We start from the raw sequence: 21,296 nt of genomic DNA on the forward strand, positions 1-21,296 counted from the left end.
GCAAGAAATGAAGGACAAGTGGTGGCAGGGAAAGACTTAGAAGGTATAACATGCATATTGGCAGATCTTCAGCACTATAAAACTAATTTATGGTCCTTTTAAATCAGAATGCTACCCCTTTGTTGTCCTCTGATGGGTAGAGCTTGATCAAAGTCCAGGAAGGATTGAAAAACCGCTGAACTGAACATTTTTCCAACCTAGCCTGTCTACATTTGACCCTGATGTCATCTTATAGCAGATTCTTCAGCTACCAGTCTTGGATACAGGCCATTCTTTACTGATGAGATCAAGAAACAATCTCACAGATAAATACAAATAAAGCTACAGGGTAGTATTGCATTCCTGTTGAGATCTACAAAGCACTAGACTAAAACGCCTTACAGATATTCGAAGACAATGTGGAAGACATCTTGATCAAGTTCCCCAGTATGATCCTGGGGGGACATCAATCTGTCATCTCTGGACTTGACCTCAGAGGGAGGGATCAGGCTATAGCAGAAAACGTTCTTCTTCACCCCGCCTGCTTTAATTAACAGATGGGCTTCCTAGCAGGCCTTTTCCACTAGCAAGAGTGCGGGGCGGGGGGTTGTCTGAGGTCCCATGCCATGTAGGATTTTAAGGTAAAAACCAATACTTGAATTGGATCCAGAAGTAAACTGGTAACCAATGCACCCTGGGCAGTAAGAACGTTACACGTGCAGCCCAAGGAGCTCCCAGGATTATGCCTGCTACTGCATTCTGCACCAACTGCGGCTTCCAAATACCCTTCAAGAATAGTTCCATTGAGCACTGAAAATGCTCCAAAGATGGCTAGAGCACCATGTGAGAAAAGCTAAGAATGAATCCAACTGAACCATTATTATTTTTCCAATCTTATTGCATCTGCAGAGTGTTGCCTAATGGCTCTGGACACATGACTTCTGTTCAAAGAGCAGGTGGCAGTTGTCACTAGGAGGGCCTTTATGCAACTGCATTGTGCATCAGTTGCATCCTTATATGGATCCTGAGGCCCTGTGCATGGCCATTCACTCCCTAGTCATCTCTTGGTTGGATTACTGAAATGCGCTCTACAATGGGACTATTCTTGGAGGGTATTTGGAAAGTGCAGCTGGCACAAAAACTTCTGTGTGCAAAGATAGTGATCTACAGTTATATCGATTCTCAGATACTACTATGCTCTTTGACCAGACTAGCACCCTGAACAAAACTGAAGTACTTTACCAGCCCATGCTCAGTATCACCCCGGTAAAATAAAAAAATCACTATTGACAACACCCAGCTGACAAATGCAAACAACTTTAAATACTTGGGAAGCATCATTTTGAGGCAAGGGAATCATTTTGGGGCAATTGTGTTTTAAATTCTCAATCAACCTAACAGCTGTATCACGGGTGTTTCCCTCGCAGTGTCATGTTGCCATCACGTGATGTTTCACAACATTGTTTCCCTTCCCGGAGCTGGGGTGGGTGTGGCCTGCATGTGATGCATCTGGCCTGTGGGCCGCAAGTTTGACACTTCTAATCTATATCTACACAAAGCTGAAAATCTACAGAGCTGCGATTGTGAATCCTGGGCTCTGCATCAACAATGCATCGAACAACTGGAGAAATTTCACATGCACACTCTCTGTTCTATGCTTGGTATTCATTAGCAACACCATGTCTCCAATCTGGAGATCTTGGATTGTATGAAGTCTACCAGCATTGTGTCCCTAATAATCAGAGCCCTAATGCAGTGGGTGGGACAATATGTATATGTATAATGTATAATGTATAATGTATATGTCTTTGCCTGCTCTGTTCTGGAGACTGGGAAGTAACTTCCTGGTAATCCATGCAAGTGCTACAAAGACTGAAGGAAATCCTCTGTCACTGTGAGAATTAGAAGCTGTGATTGATGACAGAACCAACTGGTCAACCTTGTGCTACAGAGCCTTCACTGGCTTTGAAGATAGGCACTGCCAAAAACTGATAGAAAATTGGGAGTGGCATCACAGAATAAGACCCATATTTATTATAACAATGGATTTCTAATACCCCCATTGTGCTAGAGTCTGTGATTCCAGACTGGGACTGCAGAGCCACCCCTGTGTCCACAAATGAACTGCACAATATTGCATCTTCTTTGACTCCAAAGGACTATCTATGTGTAAGACATATTTTTGAATAAACTCACACCAAAACTATCCTTAGCATCCTCTGGGATTGAAGAATTCAAAGACAGTGGTGCATTTTGTTTCCAATCTGGCTTACTTTTGGTTGCAGGTTGGCCTCCTATAATTACCAATATTCCAGCAAGTTCATTACTGGTGGTTGTCACTTAATGACTATTTGCTTAGTGACCATCAAAGTTACAGTGGACCCTCTCCAAATCTTCATATGACCCAGGTCCAGACTTCCCAGGGTTGCACATACACTGCAGTCACACAACCACATTTTGGGTGGCTAGCAACCAGCTCATCTTTATGGCTTTTTTGGTTGTTTGCAGCCTTTTTACTCATTAATTTGCTTAATGATCACAGTGTTCACTTAATAAAAGCAGCATATGCTTAAAGACCACTGCAAAAAATGTTGTAAAATCAGATCTGGTTATGTGGGTGCTTCAACTTATGACCATCAAATTACAATTGAAATTCCAGGTTCCAATATTGTTGTAAATCAAGGACTATCTGTAAACGAAATCATATTTGAAGTACAGGGCGGGGCATAACCTTTTCCTAGGGGGTCACAGCAACACTTGTAATAACAACACAAATAATTCATACACCATTCGAAAGCCCATCAAAAACTGAGTTTATTGACACGATTTAATAGTCAGTATGACCACCATTAGCCCTTCGAACAGCATTCAAACGAGGTGGATAAGAACACAACAAATCTTCAAACAGTTCCGTTCGATTTTCCAGATTTTTCAACACAGTTTCCAAATTCATTCTCAAAGTTTCAACCGAAACAAATTTAACATTTAATAGCTCATTCAATTCAGTTTTTTATGGGCTTTAAAATGAGGTGTCGTGGAAGTTGTAAACTGCTGTCGATCTTGCTGTGACCCCCTAGGAAAAGGTTATGCCCCGCCCTGTACAAAAGTTTATGTTCCAGGATGAGCGTAGGCAGGACTTTGCTAGAAACCGTATGTCTGTATCAGTCATAGATGGAGTCTCTCCTGTACATTTTTCTGTCAATTCTGCTGATTATGAAAGCTCCCAAATGGCTGTTTCAGGTATAAACACAGTTCACTAATGGTTAAGACAGTCATGGTTGTCAGCATTTATATCTTTTTTCCTTGAAAATATTTTTTTTCCATTTCCTGTGATAAGATGTATCTTCATATTTAGGTCAGTGGCAGTTCTGTGTCCTCAATCAGACCATGAAGCAATTAGAGATTACTAAATTTGATTGCAAAAGCCATCATGAAGTCCTTTAGTAATTCCCACTGCCCTTTTAATAATTTTCTACACTAATTCCCTGGTTCTTTACATCAAAGATAGCTTTTGTTATGGTTGTTAGCTGAGCATAGTGTACTGTACTGATGAAATAATTGCTGTTTGGGTTACTTAACCCTCCACCTAATCTTCCATAAAGTTGAATTGTTTGAGTTAAGTTAATTGTTGCAATGTTCTGAGTTAATCCAACTTTTCAAAAATTAATTTTCTTTAAATACGATAGACAAGAGATTGTGCCATATATAAGATACATCTGGGAAAAATAAGATTTATATGCATTAGAGCTGTGCAGTTCTTTGAATTCTTAGGCTAAAGGTGATTCAGAATGATTAGGTACACATACACACAAACTTACATCCAAAACCTGTATCTAAAAGTCCTTGAATTAAACTTGATCTTTGAATTAAACTTGTCTTTGTTCAGGAAAATAGATACAGTTGATTTTAGGAGTTGCAAACAGATTGTAGGCACTCTCAAATCCAAAGCAGTGCTTTGTCTATTTATGCCAGCAATGGCGAACCTTTTATGGCTTGCATGCCATAAGGGGGAGAGCACAGGGGGAGTCGTGAGTGGGCATGCCGGACCCATAATGCAACACACAACCCCCCCAGTGTGCATGTGCACATGAGAGGTGCAACCTCCCCCATTTCGGGTCGGTTTAAGCCCTCCAGAGGTTTCAGGGAAGCCTCCTGAAGGTCCCTCAAGCCTCCGTAGGGCTTAAACCGACCCTACGAGCAAACTGGAAGTCTGTTCCCAAACTTCCTGTTTGCCCATAGGCAATGTTCCCTCTAATTTTTTTCAGTGTGAGCAGAAAAGTATAGTGTTTGAGCGGCACATTTTCATGCCTGAGCACCTGAATTTTTTTCACAGATATCACCTAAGACAACAACGAAATCAGTATTATTTGAAACTCAAAGTTATGTTTATTAAAGGTACCCGCTTAATTAAAAGTGTTATATAATATCAATATCACTTAACAATGCTCCTGCTTAGCAACCAAACTGTTGGCTCAGAAACTCTGGCATTTGAAGCATGCAAGTCTTAAAGCTGTCAAGTTACAAGATCCTTGCACTCCTAACTCTTTAGAAAAAAACAAAACCCAGGGATGTTCAAACCTGACAGCTTTAAGACTTGTGGACTTCAACTCCCAGAATTCCTCCTCCAGTCATGTTGGCTCAGGAACTCTGGCATTGAAATTTGCAAGTCTTAAAGCTGTCCTTGCACCCCTAACCCTTTAGAAAAAAAATCCAGGGGTGTTCAAAGCTGACAGCTTTAAGATTTGTGGACGTCAACTCCCAGAATTCCTCCTCCTGTCATGTTGCTCTTTCACCTCGGCGCCCCTCTGGCTACCTCCATGCGGACCTGGCAGCTGCGGCGACATCATCAGCCTGGATCTGCTCCATCTTCGGTTTTTTCACCAGGGGCAGGGCCGCCACTGAAGATGCTGCCAAGCCCCCGCCACCACCAGAATAACTGCTGCTGCCTCCTCCTCCTCCAACAGCACCACCGCATTTGTCCCCGGCGCTGTGGCTGAGGTGAACCCGCCAAAGCTTCCGCTGGCGCCCCTCTGCTCGGAGTACCTGAGCTGGGCACCATGTTACCCCTGCCGCAGCCTCCTGCTCCGCTGTGCTTTTGAGAAGCCATGAGGCCTTTTTTTCCTGCTCCCACCCCCTCCACCGCCTTCCTACTGGCTCCCACGGTGGTGCCGCCATCGGGTTCCTCCTCGCCACCTCATCTTTGACAGTGCTCCGGCGCCCTTTTCCGCTCCCACGGTCGGTCCGCACCTGCCGTCCAGCTCCCGCACCGCAGGTAAAAAAAGCATCATGGCTCCTCAAAAGCACAGCAGAGGAGGAGGGGGCAGGGGTAATGCAGCACCCAGCTCAGGTGCTCCGAGCGGAGAGGGAGGCTCTGTTGCCATGGGCGGGGCACTGGTGGGAGCTTTGGCGGCTTTACTTCAGCCGCAGTGCCGGGTGCCAAATCCGGGAGTGCTGTTGGAGAAGGAGGAGTCGGCAGCAGCTATTCCGGTGGCAGCGGGGACTTTGGTGCTTCACTTCAGCCGCAGCACCGGGCGCAAGCGGCTAGGACTGGCCACCCACAAAGGACCTCCCCGGGCTTGCTTTGCTGAACACGGGATGACTGATGGTAGTTTGAACGGGCGCAACCAGCACAAACTACCGTCAGTCGCCCCGTGCTCATCAAAACAAGTTCGGAGAGGTCCTTTGCGGACGGCCAGTTCTAGCTGACTGCAAAGAACTTCCCCGCGCTTGCTTTGCTGAACACGGGGCAACTGATGGTAGTTTGAGTGGCGCAACCGGCACCTAGGAGGTCCTAGGAGACCGGCTGGGCCACGTAAGCTCCTGCTGCCATACCCCCCGCGCCTGTGCTAACCCAACCAGGACAGAAAATCTGAGGCCCCTCAGCTTCCAGAGCCTGTGACATTAAAAATCACTGCGCAGCAGTTGGAAACTGCTGCACGGTGTTTTCTTGCCATGTGCACGGCTGCGCAACCGCATACCTTAGAGGGAACATTGCCCATAGGGCTGGTTTTTTGCGCTCCGGAGTCTTCGGGGAAGCTCCTGAAGCCTCCGGAGGGCCGCGGGGGCAGGGGAGGCTTTTTTCGCCCTCCCCATGCTCCTATAAAGCCTCTGGAGCCTGGGGAAGGCGAAAAATGGCTTTAAAGAAGGCTGAACTCAGCTGCCCAGTGCGCACATGCGTGCTGGGCAGCTGACAGGGCAATGCCTCGCGTGCCCTGACAAATGGCTCTGCATGCCACCTTTGGCACATGTGCCAGAGGTTCGCCATCCCAGATTTATGCTTTAGGAGGAAAACTCTTTTCATTTTTTGGCTTAGTAAAAAGTCTTTAAATAATATGAACAAGGGAAGATTTATTTAATTGAAGTGATATCGGAGGACTAGTATAAATGACAACAGTAAAGCTGGATGAAATTATTTTTAGACTGTTAACACTGAATTGAGGTGACTCATTTAGTAAGGTTTTCAAAATGAATTAGTGGCTCAGTTTGTTGCACAAATACAACATATATGATGGTTTAAACAGCGCTAAGGCTTTTCAATTATGTAAACTGGATAGTCGCTAGATAATATCTTTTCTAAAAATGATAGTATGTACACTTAAATGTTAAATAAATAAAATGTTCATGTGTTTTTGTAGCCACAAATCTTTTAGAACTTTAGCAGATTTGTTTTGTCATTATGTTTTATCCTTCCAGTGAAATCCTTAAAGACCTTAACAAAATTCTTTTATATACCCAGTAAGAAAAAAATGATCCAAATCCATTTCCCGGTTCAATGGTTGTACATCTCCTTTAGGGAATAAATTATTATCAATTCTATTTGTATGTCCATATCTTTTTTCATATAATTGTTTGTCACGTTAAATTTCCCTTCAGACCAATCACAGAATTATTCATTGCAGCATGATCTTGTTCTGTAACAACATAGTATCCATTTTATCAAGAAGTTTGTCTGTGTTTTCTTTCTCCTCTAGCTGTCTCTTCTGTCCAGAAAAGCCCATAAAACCCATTTTACTATCTGGGTATTTATTTGGTTTACTGGAATTCCTATAATAATAATTATTCATGTATATTACTTCTATATAAAGATCAATCAAATATTCATATATTTATTATTTGTATTAAAGTGTTAAAGTAACTATTTAGAAATAAGAGGGTGATTTTTGTCCTTGGACTGGATCCTGCTTGTGGTGAATTACCCCAGAGGAAGTCCGATGATGAAACAGAATAAGAAATGCCTAGAATGCTGTTAGAGGAGGACAAAGGGTTTAGCTTGATTGAGCATTGATAAAGAGACTTTCTTAAGTATTCCCATTGGCAGGCTTAAAATGAGGTTAAGGTATCAGTCCCAGCCCTCCTTGGTCTCCAAGTGGCCTTTGGTACCCTGGCTTCTAGATCTAATTGAAGATACTACACACCACCTAAAGTGGTCCACATGGCAAAGGATCAGCCTATTGGCAGGACAGCTTGCCTGCCACTCATTGTTTTTGCCCACCCCAACAGGTCCAGCAGTGAAGGCATGCTGCAGGTCCTATCATCAAACAGGGTCATGTGACTTTTTTGGTTGGAAGGTTACTTTTATAAGATGTTATATTGTTCTGGAGGTTTAAATCTTTGTACATGACCCAGAGTCACTGCTGTGAGATGGGCAGTTCTGTAAATCAAATAAATCAATCTACCAACACACTGTGTATGGCCATCTAAACTAGTTTCTTGAGTTGAATTCATGATAAACTGTTTGAATCTCATAGAATAACATCTGACTACCTGACATTTCCAAAATGGATGAAACTGGTCCTCTGGTGCCTGCCACCAGGTAGTCTGTGTAACTATTTTCAAACTCAGTATTAACATCCATAGCATTGTGCACAGTTAATCAGTAAAATATGAAAAATGAACAACTCTTAAGTGCAACATTTGAGAGCCAGTATGGTGTAGTAAGAAGGAACTGGGCTAGAACCAGGTAAACCATGAATTGTGGTCCTCCTTTGAATATAAAAACCATGATGATTTTGAGCCAGTCATTCTCTCACAATCCAACCCAAATCATCTCCCATGTGGTGAGGAAAATAGAAGGCAGAAGCATTAGATTATGCATGCTGCTTTGAGTTGACTAGAAATAAAATGTAATAAAAATCTAATAAATAATCACATAAACATGCAGGAGACAATCACTTGAGGCCAAAAAAAGATTTACTTAGCAAGAAAAGGATTACAAAGCAAAGCACAATCCTTGAACAAATTTCTTACAATGGAATGACAATCCCATTTTGCTAAAGGCATTTTCTCTCTTTCCCTCAGTCTGTCACTTTCATTTTCATTTCATTCCTTTTCCCTACTTATCCCATTGACAGAACTACCCCAGTCTATCCAGCCTTTGACTCTCTTCTACCATCATTATCAATGGCATATCCTTATTCAGCAGACTCCAAAGCCCATTAAACCATACATTTATTTTATGTATTTATCATATATATTTAAGAGGGGTAGGTGTGCCTTGGCTATGTATTTAAGTGAAGATATGAAGAAATGTATTAACTTAGATTATGTGTGACTCACTCAAAATAAGTAGTAAAGAACAAGGATTTGATTTGGAAGATTTCAAGTTGCTCAGCATATGGAAAATTGCAAGAATAAGACCACTAAGAAGACTTAACAAGAATTGATTCGGAGAACACAAAGTGTTTCTTAGAACTAGAGATGGTTGCCATGTGAACTGGATGAAGCAATAGCACTCCAGGTGCAAAGTACATAGGCATATAGAGAGTATGACCAGGTAAGACTAGCATAGGCTTACTAGAAGTTATAAACAATGGGTTAATAGTATTTTGGAGCTATTGCATAGTATTCTGAAAAACAAGTCTCTTTATCATTTTAATGTGACATACTAGAACAGATCTTGTAACTTTTTCAGTATATATGATGCTGGCTATAACTCTTAAACGATCCGTAAGTACTTCAAAAGTCTCATGTTGCTCTGTATCTGTGGCAAGGAGAAATTTTAGGAAAGTTATCCTTTAAGTCTTCAAGATTCATAGAATAGTTGTAGATTTTGACTAAGGTGACCAGACGTCCCGCTTTTGGTGGGACAGTCCCGATTTTTCACAATTTGTCTCGCGTCCCGTGGCATTTTAAAAAAGTCCCGATTTTGGCTTCATGTTGAAAGCGCAGTGCATTTGCTTAAGAAATCCTAACCGGGGCAAGACAAAAAGTGATAATGTTTTTTTCTGGGTTAGGATGTTGAGCCCCGGGGCTGGGATCCAAGGCATGCTTAACTAGGCGAGGAACTTGTGTGGACCCGCCAGGGCATGGGAACTGAGGAAAAGAATGGAGGGGAGGGGGGCGTGCGGAGAAGAAGAAGTGTGCCGAGCTGTCATCAGAGCTGCTGAAGCTTGCGAGGGAGATCTTGAAGCGGAGGATCCCAGGGCTGCAGATGCGGGGCTTTGATCTGGTGATTCTGCGATCAGCAGCCACAAGGGATTGGCGAGGATGACCGGCGCTTTTTTCCTCAGCCCCCAACTGGGTTTGATTCCCAACACGCCTCTTGATCGGCTGAAGAGAATGTGATCCAAAAAAGAAAGGAAAGTGTCTGAATTAGGACAGCTGCCCTCAATTAGGGATCCCATCTAATTCAAGAGATCTTAATCCATTAATTGGCCATTTTAATGGCGGACATACCGCCGGAGCGGCCAAAAGCCTCTTTCTTGACAGCGCTTGACAAAGTTGTTGGGGCCCAGGGATCAATTATCCCAGAAAAATGGCCAATTAATGGATTAAGATCTCTTGAATTAGATGGGATCCCTAATTGAGGGCAGCTGCCACGAAGAACAGGCCAACTTCAATTTAAACCCACCGGGTTTCCTTCAAGCGGGAATTCTCGTCTTTGCCTGTCCTAATTCAGACACTTTCCTTTCCTTTTTGGATCACATTCTCTTCAGCCGATCAAGAGGCATGCTGGGAATCAAAACCAGTTCGGGGCTGAGGAAAATAGCGCCGGTCATCCTCACCAATCCCTCGTGGCTGCTAATCCCAGAATCACCAGTTCAAAGCCTCGCATCCGCAACCTTGGGATCCTCCGCTTCAAGATCTCCCTCGCAAGCTTCAGCAGCCCCGATGACAGCTCGGCATGCTTCTTCTTCTCCGCACGCTCCCCTCCCCTCCATTCTTTTCCTCAGTTCCCATGCCCTGGCGGGTCCGCACAAGTTCCTTGCCTTGTTAAGCGCGCCTTGGATCCCAGCCCCGGGGCACCTTTCCACGGTTGGCGAAGCTCCTGCTCTCCCCGCAAAAGACAGTCTTGTCGCCGCCTCTCTCTATTCCCTTTGCCCGCTGTCGGTTAAGAACAAAGCCCACGGAGGGGAAGCTGCTTGTTTCTCTGTCTGGGATTCTTTGGTGTGTGTGTGTGTGTATGTGTGTGTCAGACATACCGCCAGAGCGGCCAAAAGCCTCTTTCTTGAAAGTGCTGTCAAGAAAGAGGCTTTTGGTTTTTGCCCAAATTTTTAATCAAGAACACCCCCCCCCCGCGCTCAATGGTGTCCTACTTTACCAATGTTAAAATCTGGTCACTTTAATTTTGACCAAGAAGGTACAGAAGATAACAATCTGAATATGAATCTTCTATTGAGTAAATATGGACGACCTCTTAATAGAAGGCATGACATTCAAGACATTCAGTGGTATTTGAATTCTACTCAAGTATTATTAGTACTATTAATAGGTTACAGTTGAGCATCCATTTTTTTGATATTGTTAGAGTGGAATGGCAAACAATGTATTTTCACACATAAGACTTAAATAATACTCAAGCTGCTTGTACTATTTATTAACATCTGCTGCTTGCACATGTTAAAAAGAAAATGGTAAAGAAACATTTGTAATATGCAAATAAGCAATTCAGCAAATATATATTCAACTTTTCAAACCTAATTGTAGTAAGATCCTCATTAAACTTTTCTGTGAAAAAACACCACTACATCTGGTAACATATAAGCCTCGCTTATTTTCTTCAAGATGTTGTATGCTCTTGCTGCTATGCATAATTCCTTGGCCAGGCAAGTTTCATCCTAGATGTTAATCACAAAGATTGTTTTTGTTGTTAATATTAACATATTTATTTCTTCATATGTACTACTGGTTTTGAGAATATTTTCTTCTCCAAATTTCAGATTAGGTGGAACTGTATCTGCATACAAGATAGTACCAGATGAGATAGAAGAAATCAAGGTATAGTGTTAATTATGCTACTGCTCAACTCTTTAATATATTAGTAAATCTTAATATATAATTATGAACATAATATCACTATTCTTAATTTATCTAGTAAATGTTTTAGTATTTGAATGTATTTTACTTCCACACTGTTAAAGACGTTTTTAATGAAATCACAATGATTCTTGCATTAGTGAAATTGCTTTTTCAACAATTAGTATAATATTGGGGTATAAGAGTTAATATTCTTTATTTTACCTATATTTCTGCAAAATTAGATTAAAATATCAATTAATGAATTGAACAACTTATTTAAACAATTTATACTCCTCCTCCTCCAGATTGTCCTTGACTTAAAACAGTTCATTTAATGACTGTTTGAAGTTACAACATCACTGAAAAAAAGTGACTTATGATCATTTTCCCCACTTATGACCATTGCAGCATCCCCATGGGTTGATCTTACTGTCACTACCAGTAGTGATCACGCACTCGCACATTCTGTTTGCGTACACGCCTGACTTGCGCTGTGTGCTCGTGCGCAATCCACCGCCCCTGCGACAACCAGCTGATTGTTGGGCTCACGCAGGCAACATACGCTGTGTGCTCATGCGCACTTTGTCATTTGCCATTAAAACAGGTATAGAGCGTGGGTGGGCAGGTAGGCCAAAAGAGCCACCATACTGTTACACTCTCAGCTGTTCCAGGCAACTACCAGTACGACTGTACCGGGCCGTATCCTCAGCAACCCACCTCTGATCCCCATGGTCATGTAGTCAAAATATGGATCCTTGGCAACTGGTTCATATTTATAATGGTTGCAGTGTCCCTGGATCATGTGAACACCTTTTGCAATCTTCTGACAAGCAAAGGGGGAAGCCAGATTCACTTAACAACGGGTTACTAACTTAACAACTACAGTAATTCAATTAACAACCTTGGCAAGAAAAGTCATAAAACGGGAAAATTTACTTAACAACTGTCTCACTTAGCAACAAATTTGGGATTCAATTGTAGTTGTAGGTCAAGGACTACCTGTAATTGGAATACCAGTATAAGATTGATGTACATTTAAACAGTTACATGGATTGTGCCTTTTACTCAATTAAATAGCACAAATGTAAGCTAACAAATGTAAGCTAACTTAAAAGTTAAGTTTAGGTAATATAGTTTGCATTAATTTCTTTTCTCTGAAATTAAATATTTAATACTAGTCTTCACCATAAAGTCCACACTATTACACATCAGTCAAAATAAGTATGTATTTGCTTCAAAGGTAACATAAATTACCAATAAAGGAAAATATTTGTAGGTCAGGGTTGAAATGAGGGGTCCTTGGTGCTCTCTGAGCTTGGTTGTTTACTTGCAGATGTTTCATTACCCAAACTAGGTAACATCATCAATGCTAGTGTAACAGTGCTAATGCAAGTAAAACAGTGTTAATATAATAGTAGTAATCTAATATAACATATAATGTAAACTATGTATAGAATTTTATAGCATACTGTACATGTTGCTGAAGAGATCCATACAAATACACTGCAACAGAGAGAGCCGGAAGTCAACACTTTCTTCCTTCTCACCCTCCTCATTTTTCTTTCCCCTTTTTTCTCCCCATTATGTCCTATTATTTGCTTTCGTATTTTTTGTATCTTGTTCTATAATCTAATCAAAATGCTTTTTTAAAAAAAGAGATCCATACAAATGCTTATGAATAGAAAACTTAGTTCTAAGAAATTTTCCAAATATACATTTGTGAAATTAGGAAACATTCTTATTAATCAAATTATGTTGCCTTTTGTTCTGTCCCAAGCCTCTACAATATATATGGACACAGACTTGTCTGTCTGCCACAACTAAGGAGGGAGATAAGCAACCCCTTGGCTGGGAGCCCAGAAAGCTCTCTATGAAACAAGGCTTGAACTCACGAAATTCTTCCAATCTTTCTCTTTGGCTGGATCAGTAAATTGTTGTTTCCTGCAAAATTCCCCTCCTGTCGCCCCACCTATAAGCTCTCCGGGAGGGGCTAATCAGTAGCCACCTGTTCCTATTTCCTTCTGTGACCCTTTTTCCAAAGCTGCTCCCTCCTCCTTGCAGCCCTACACATACGTACATCAGGGAAACCCTCCCTCTGTTCTTCCTCACTGCTCCCTGACTCAGACACCACCTGGTAGCCAACAGGCCTCTCTAGTCCCTGCTCTGACTCCAAACACCCCCCAAAGTCTTCCTCAGCCTCCAGGGCAGTCCCATAGTGTTCATCGCTGTCAGATTCCACCAACAGCTCAGCCGGCCGCTGTTGGGCCACAACATCTATTTATTATTTAATTATTATTTATTATTAAAATTTATATGCCGCCAAATCCCGAAGGACTCCGGGCAGCTTACAAAAAAGAAGAAGAGGAAGAAAAAAAAATTAGAAAAGGACAGATTTAAAATCACAACACATGCATTCGTTCAATCGGGGCTGGACCTCAACAATGAGGTCAACAGCCCCAGGCCTGCTGGAATAGCCAGGTTTTAACAGCTTTCCTGAAGGCCATGAGAGTGGGTACGATCCGGAAAAATTTACATTTAAAGTGTGCACAAGATCCTGCTACCTCCATTAAAGGAGTATATATGAAATTAGTGGATACGATACGGGGAAGAATATTTTTCTAACAGTGGGACCATACCTATGGAACAATGTCCCTTCAAAATTAGCTCATCTGTTTCTCTTTCTTTAGTGCTAACCTAAGCCATTGCCCTGCTGCTTCCAAACAGTTTTGTAATTAGTTTTTGATTTTAAGCGTCTTCATTTCACTGACATATTATATTTTAATAATATTTGCTTCATATGGCTTTTGATGTTAATGTTATTGTTATTAACAGTTTAAACACCTTTGTAAACTACTGAGAGAATTTTATCAGGCAGAAAAGTATAACAGTAGCAACAATAATATAAGACCAATTTTTCACTTTGGGGTTTTGTATTGTTTCTATGGAAACAGGCTACAGTATTTAAAGGAAATAATTGATTAGCAGTTGGATACTTGTAGTGCATTTTATTAACGCTTCTCATCTTGAATTTGATATGCTAGGTTTATCCATATACTTGATTTGGTTACTGCCTTAATTTATTTTCTAGAGCTTTTCTCAGTAAACCAAATTGCGAGCTAATTGAACAGGCTTGGTTCATAGAACAAACTAAGCCATAATATTTAATATTAAAGTTAAAAGTAACTAAGGCTAAAACAGGCTTACTATATAAAATGCAACCCTAGATTTTAACTGATTTTGTTAATGAGTGTTTGGTAATGCACTGTAGCCAAAATTAAGCTGATAAAAACTTGTAAAAGTAAGTGGGGCCAAGTTCAAGACATACTGATATCTAACAATTTGGCATTATCATCTTAGTTGCTCTGACTGTAGAAACATACTTGCATTAATATTTAGCAGAATGTGCTTTCTCCCTATCTATTTTTATGATACAGGAAAGTTATTTTTACAAACTGACACTAGTTTAATTACTGCTTCCTATGAGAAAAATATTGTCTTGCCAGAGATTATTGGCATCCATCCCAACAACATGTTTAAGAGTAATATTTTTGGAGTTGTCAAAACGTTTAGTCCAAGGTATCATATATTTCTTAAAGTTATGTCATCTTGGACTACACTTCCGTATCAGTTACATTCTAAGTATTGAATAAAATATTAACAGTGACTGAGTTTGTAGATAATGTAACTGTATACATATTAACATATGAATCTGGCCTATTTATGAAATAGCTGTACAACATCTTTAACATGAGAAGATTGTATCTGTGCCTGATAATTGGAAGAATGTTAAACGTTCTTCCCCTTTTTGGACACATACATATACAATATTTAATACATATATTTATCTCACTTTCTTTAAATGCTGATTTGATGCTCCCAAATTTTATAATTCTTTTTATTTTATTGTAATTATATGTGCAGATTATTTAAAAAAGAATTGTTTTCATTTATATATTTATTAAATGTATATGCCGTCCATCTTGCTATCCAAGTTTTAAACTATCATATCAAAAATCAGTGTTGCCAAAAGGAAATTCTGTCAGATATATTTTAATGACAAATCGAAGTAGGCTCCCCCCCCCCCCCAGTGTTAAGACTTAGGTAGGTTTAAATGGAAGAAGGACAATCTAACCAGTAATCCTCAAGGCTGGCATCCTGTAGGTGTATTGGACTGCAACTAAGAATTGTAGTCCAGATCATTTGAAAGGCATTATCTTGGAAAAGGCTGATTTATGCTCACACCATCATAATATTGACTGATTGTTTTCTGAACATTAGATGACACAAAGGACTAAAAAAAAAATCGAGAGGCAATCTCAAAAGGCAAGAAAAAGTTCTCCCCAAATTTTTCCCTTATTGATCAAGAAATTAACCAAAGTAATCTTAATATCTAGCACTGAACATTCAGATATTTTGCTATTTTGCCCCACAGGTAACTTGTGATATTCCACAACCACTAGTGTCATAGGAAAATTCCAATAGGAAATAAAGACAACAACACAAGCAATAATTCTTACTTTAACATCAGAGGTTTATTGTTTCTAATAATTTGGAACATAAGAAATGAATAGATATAAAAGATTAATAGCAATAATACATTTGTATTAACAAGCAATCGCAGTGGAATCCAATGATATGCAGGTGAAAATCGAAAACTTAGAATATCATGCAAAAGTTCATTTATTTCAGTAATGTAACTTAAAAGATGAAACTAATATATGAGATAGACTCATTACATGCAAAACAGGATAGTTCAAGCCGTGATTTGTCATAATTGTGTTGATAATGGCTTACAGCTCATGAAATCCCAAAATCCACAATCTCAGAAAATTAGAATATTGTGAAAAGATACAATATTCTAGGCTCAAAGTGTCCCACTCTAATCAGCTAATTAAGCCATAACACCTGCAAAGGGTTCCTGAGCCTTTAAATGGTCTCTCAGTCTGGTTCAGTAGGAATCGCAATTATGGGAAAGACTGCTGACCTGACAGTTGTTCAGAAAACCATCATTGACACCCCCCGTAAGGGGGGAAGCCTCAAACAGTAATTGCAAAAGAAGTTGAATGTTCCCAAAGTGCTGTATCAAAGCACATTAATAGAAAGTTATGTGGAAGGGAGAAATGTGGAAGAAAAAGGTGCACAAGCAGCAGGGATGACCGCAGCCTGGAGAGGATTGTCAGGAAAAGGTCATTCAAAAGTGTTGGGGACTTTCACAAGGAGTGGACTGAGGCTGGAGTCAGTGCATCAAGAGCCACCATACATGCCCATACGGACATGGGCTTCAAATGTCGTATTCCTCTTGTCAAGCGCTTCTGAACAACAAACAACGTCAGAAGCGTCTTACCTGGGCTAAAGAAAAACAGACCTGGTCTGTTGCTCAGTGGTCCAAAGTCCTCTTTTCTGATGAGAGCAATTTTTGCATCTCATTTGGAAACCAAGGACCCAGAGTATGGAGGAAGAATGGAGAGGCACACATTGCAAGATGCTTGAAGTCCAGTGTGAAGTGTCCACAGTCTGTGTTGATTTGGGGAGCCATGTCATCTTCTGGTGTTGGTCCACGGTGCTTCATTAAGTCCAGGGTCAACGCACCATCTACCAGGAGATTTTGGAGCACTTCATGCTTCCTTCTGCAGACGAGCTTTATGGGGATGCTGACTTCATTTTCCAGCAGGACCTGGCACCTGCCCACACTGCCAAAAGCACCAAAACCTGGTTCAATGACCATGGGATTACTGTGCTTGATTGGCCAGCAAACTCGCCTGACCTGAACCCCATAGAGAATCTATGGGGCATTGCCAAGAGAAAGATGAGAGACGTGATACTGAACAATGCAGAAGAGCTGAATGCTGCTATTGAAGCATCCTGCTCTTCCATAACACCTCAGTAGTGCCACAGGCTGATAGCTTCCATGCCACACCACATTGAGGCAGTATTTGCTGCAAAAGGGGCCCAAACCAAGTACTGAGTACATATGCATGCTTATACTTTTCAGAGGTCCGATATTGTTCTATGTACAATCCTTGTTTTATTGATTGCATGTAATATTCTAATTTTCTGAGATTGTGGATTTGGGGTTTTCATGAGCTGTAAGCCATAATTATCACAATTATGACAAATCACAGCTTCAACTATCTTGCTTTGCATGCAATGAGTCTTATCTCATATATTACTTTCATCATTTAAGTTGCATTACTGAAATAAATGAACTTTTGCACGATATTCTAATTTTTCGAGTTTCACCTGTATAGCAGGTCCTACAATGTTTCTGGTAAATTTTGAAACCATCCTAGCTGAAAACTTTGGTTCATATCTCTTTTTTCTGGGGCTTTCTATCATCCCTAGGACTTATTGAATCTAATAGATCACTAGGCTGTATTTCTTGATTCTCACATTAGATTGGTATTAACAATAAATCTAGAATAATCCATTTTCATTCTAATCTGAAATTATTCAGGTATGAGTTTTTGGCACAAATAGTTTTAATGATGGACATAACATTATATAGAACAAGAGTATTATTTTAAATAGCTTTATTTGTTATAAATAAATTTCTTATATGGCAGATTTAATAACAGCAGCTTTGTCTGAATAAATTATCACTTTATCAGTTTAAATATTAAATTGTTAAATTTACTTCAGACAAACCAAAATATTAACTTTATCTTTTCTATCAGGTTGTTTTGTTTTAAAGCATTTTTTGTCTGTAGATCTCCAAGCACCAGCTTAGCAGCAAATTGCAATAATGTGATTGTACAAATGTTGTATACTGTTTCAGGCTTGATGGGATAATGCACGATATGGCATTTTTCAGGATTATGTCATCCTGAACATGCTATTACTTGTCTAGACAAATGATTTTAATGCACATTAGACAGATTCAGAATTAGTTTGGGAGCTGCAATCTATTTTGGACAGTTATATTTCAGACTGCTCTTTATCACCTATAAATCTTGTCATGACATAGAGCTTTATTATTGGAAGTACCATCTAATTCCTAGGGTTTCTTTCCCATGATAAGATTTGGCAGGGTTGGAATATTCCAGATCCACTTAATTAAATAATAGTATCTGAATGGCATTATTCCATTACAATGTTTTCTGAACAGATATTTTCCCAGATTTCCATGTACTACTGCCCTAATAATGTTCCAGAAGTCCTTAAAACTCTGACTGTTCTTCTTGGCCTTTATTGCTTGTAGTACCTGATTGCTTGTTTATGGTGTTGTTTGTCTGGACATATAACTCCTTATGTTAATAAAAAATGAGCTGTACAAAGTTGTTCTAGTGTTAGGCGGCTCTCAAACCAAATTAATAAATGCAGTGCTAAAATGGTTTTCAGAATATTGGAGTATGCTTTATGATAATTGAATCAAAACAAACTTATATGTTTCTCCTGATGATTAAAGATCCAAATACTAGCCTGTCAGCCCTTTGAAGTAGATCAGATCAGGAACTCAGGAAATCTTCTGAGGAAGATTAGACCTACACTTTATGGCGATAATAACAACTTGTACATCTGATTATGCTTTCCTTCCTCTCCCTGTTAACCTCATAGTAAGTCAGGAAAGCTGCAACTTTGGTCTCTTTCTTAATACTATCAGCATTTCTAGGTTTAAGGAATGTTTTGGTGCTCTGTTACATAACTCTTTCTGAACATTTGCTTCTATGACTCTCTATATGCCTATTTAGAAATTCAACTCCCACATACTGCTCTTCTCCCAACATTGACATAATTTTGACCTATATGAAGTTTCCAAATGTAATGGAAAATTAACAGCATGAAATGAGAATACAGCATAGATTCAGATATAGAATGAGAAGCTTATAATGGAAGAGTTACAAGCATGAACTGCTCATGTAATTCTCAATAGTAAATTATTCAGGAATTAACAATTGCAAACTTCTTAAAGTAGCCTGGTTTGCTGTAGTTTGTAGATCCACAATGGGTCTTTTTGCCAATATCTGGAGTAGTGTTATTTGCAAACTACCCTCTGCAATTTGCAAAATATTTAACTAGGTAACCAGTGATGGGACACTATTTCTGACATGTTGCGAAACATAGTTTATATCAGTGCATCATGTGATTAGAGATAAATTAACTTACACATACTAGGGCCTTGATTTGAAGAACACACTTAACTGTTTTCCAAATCACAGAGTATAATTTGCATAGTACAATTTCTTTAGATTCATAAATATCTAAATTGGAACGAATACTTTTTAATTTGCTTATAAATTATCTGACATCAGGGTGAACATGAATTAGTTAGGCTTTCTAGCGACATCAAATTATTCTAGTGGTGCATTTGAAATCAACCATGAAGAGTACTATAAAGGCATATTTCCAAACTGGGTGAATAAGATTTGAGCCAGTAAATATAATTTAATGCAATGTATACTTTACATTAGGTTATATATATTTGAACAAAAAGTCTGAATTTTCACATACACAGAGTCTAAATAGAAGAGATGGACTAGGAAAAGAAGTTATGAAAAGGGCTCATTTATTTTTATTCTGCATCATATTCAATAAAATGACAATTCAATAAAATGAAAACTCTTATCCCCGTATGTTACTAGGAGTCACAAAAATGGAATTGAAAATAAAACTGCCTATGTACCTGGGCTCTTATATGAAACTGTGATATATTGTTTACTGAGAAATGATATTTCAGACAAAATGTCAGAATAGGTAGAAATTCTGTGTTGTTTGTTAATTATGCTGTCAGCGTTCCAAATATCATCCAAAATTAAATCAGAATCCAAGGCAGAGCTTTCCTCAAAGTTCCAATTTATTAATAGAGACATGTTGGCACATCTGTGGAAACCTGAATCTGAAAGCTTCCCGGGGTTCCCACCCAGTTGAAAGTTCATGATCTTGCCCCACACCCACAAGTCCATCATATGGTCCAATGTTCCACTGCCATGTTGGCAGTTCCACCCATCCACTTCCGGTCAGGCTCAGAAGTGTAGAGAACAAAAGATGACCTTGGGCTTCTAGAAAGGATTTTATTTATTTTGACAACAACACATTCTAATCCTTACTATCCCCCCTCCCAATTCCCTACTATGAAAAAGCATAGTAAAATAATAGAGAGTGTGGCCAGCCAAAGATCCAGCAAGGAATATGACTGCAGGCCTGACACCTGCATGTTATAGAGCAGCGATGGTGAATTTTTTTTGGCTCGCATGCCATAAAAGGGAAAGCGCAGGGGGATCGTGCGTGGGCATGCTGCACCCAAAATGCAATGTGCGACACACACCCCAGTGTGGATGCGTGCATGAGAGGTGCTCCCCCCATTTTTTGCATGCTATTTTCCCCTTCCCCAGGCTCCAGGGGCCTTATAGGAGCCTGGGGAGGGCGAAAAATTGCATGCCCCCCCTGGAGGCCCTCCAGAGGCTTCAGGGACCTTCAGGAGGCTTCTGTGAAGCCTCCAGAGGGCAAAAAATAACCCTACGAGCAACCCAGAAGTCCATTCCCAACTTCTGGTTTCCCATATTGCTGGGGGTTTTTTTGCGCTCCAGAGGCTTCAGGGAAGCTCCTGAAGCCTCCGGGGGGTCTCTGGGGGGGGCGGGGGGCTCTTTTCGCCCTCCCCAGACTCCTATAAAGCCTCTGGAGCCTGGGGAGGGTGAAAAATGGCTTTAAAAAAAGCTGAACTCAGCGGGCCAGGGCACACATGCGCGCTGACCAGCTGATAGGGCAATGCCTCACATGCCCTGACAAATGGCTACGCGTGCCATAGGTTCACCATCACAGTTATAGAGTATCAGTTTTCAAACTTCGTTCCATGGAACCCTCGGATTCCACAAAGATTTGAAGTGGGACTAAGAGGGGTGGAAATCTCACGATGGATTAAACAATCAAACAAAAATCCAACAACCTCAAACACAGTGTAAGCCATCTGCTCTTACCTTGAGATTGATCTTCCTGTCTCACTTGCTATACAGTAGCAGCATTTGCAAGCATCCATTCAGGAGGCTACTGGCTACCATTCTGTTGCCACATACATAAACACAAAACACACACCCTTGTCAGTTCCCAAACTCCAGCAAACATTCTAAGTTCTAACTCTTAAGAGC

General features: G+C 40.3%; 1 protein-coding gene across 14 annotated transcripts in view; it reads left to right on the forward strand.

Moving 5' to 3' along the window:
• The window catches only part of GPHN (gephyrin), a 234,873-nt gene that overhangs the window by 63,119 nt on the left and 150,458 nt on the right, over nt 1-21,296 (forward strand). For all 14 annotated transcript variants that reach the window (XM_087720983.1, XM_087721001.1, XM_087721009.1 and 11 more), the window contains one exon: nt 11,139-11,196. In XM_087720983.1, the coding sequence (XP_087577109.1) occupies nt 11,139-11,196 (58 nt within the window). Of the gene's footprint in view, nt 1-11,138; nt 11,197-21,296 lie in introns of those variants that run through there.

The sequence above is a fragment of the Thamnophis sirtalis genome, unplaced genomic scaffold (assembly GCF_051295495.1).
Source record: "Thamnophis sirtalis isolate CommonGarterSnake01/CBP01778 unplaced genomic scaffold, rThaSir2_p1.2 scaffold_1, whole genome shotgun sequence".
Classification (NCBI taxonomy): Eukaryota; Metazoa; Chordata; class Lepidosauria; order Squamata; family Natricidae; genus Thamnophis; species Thamnophis sirtalis.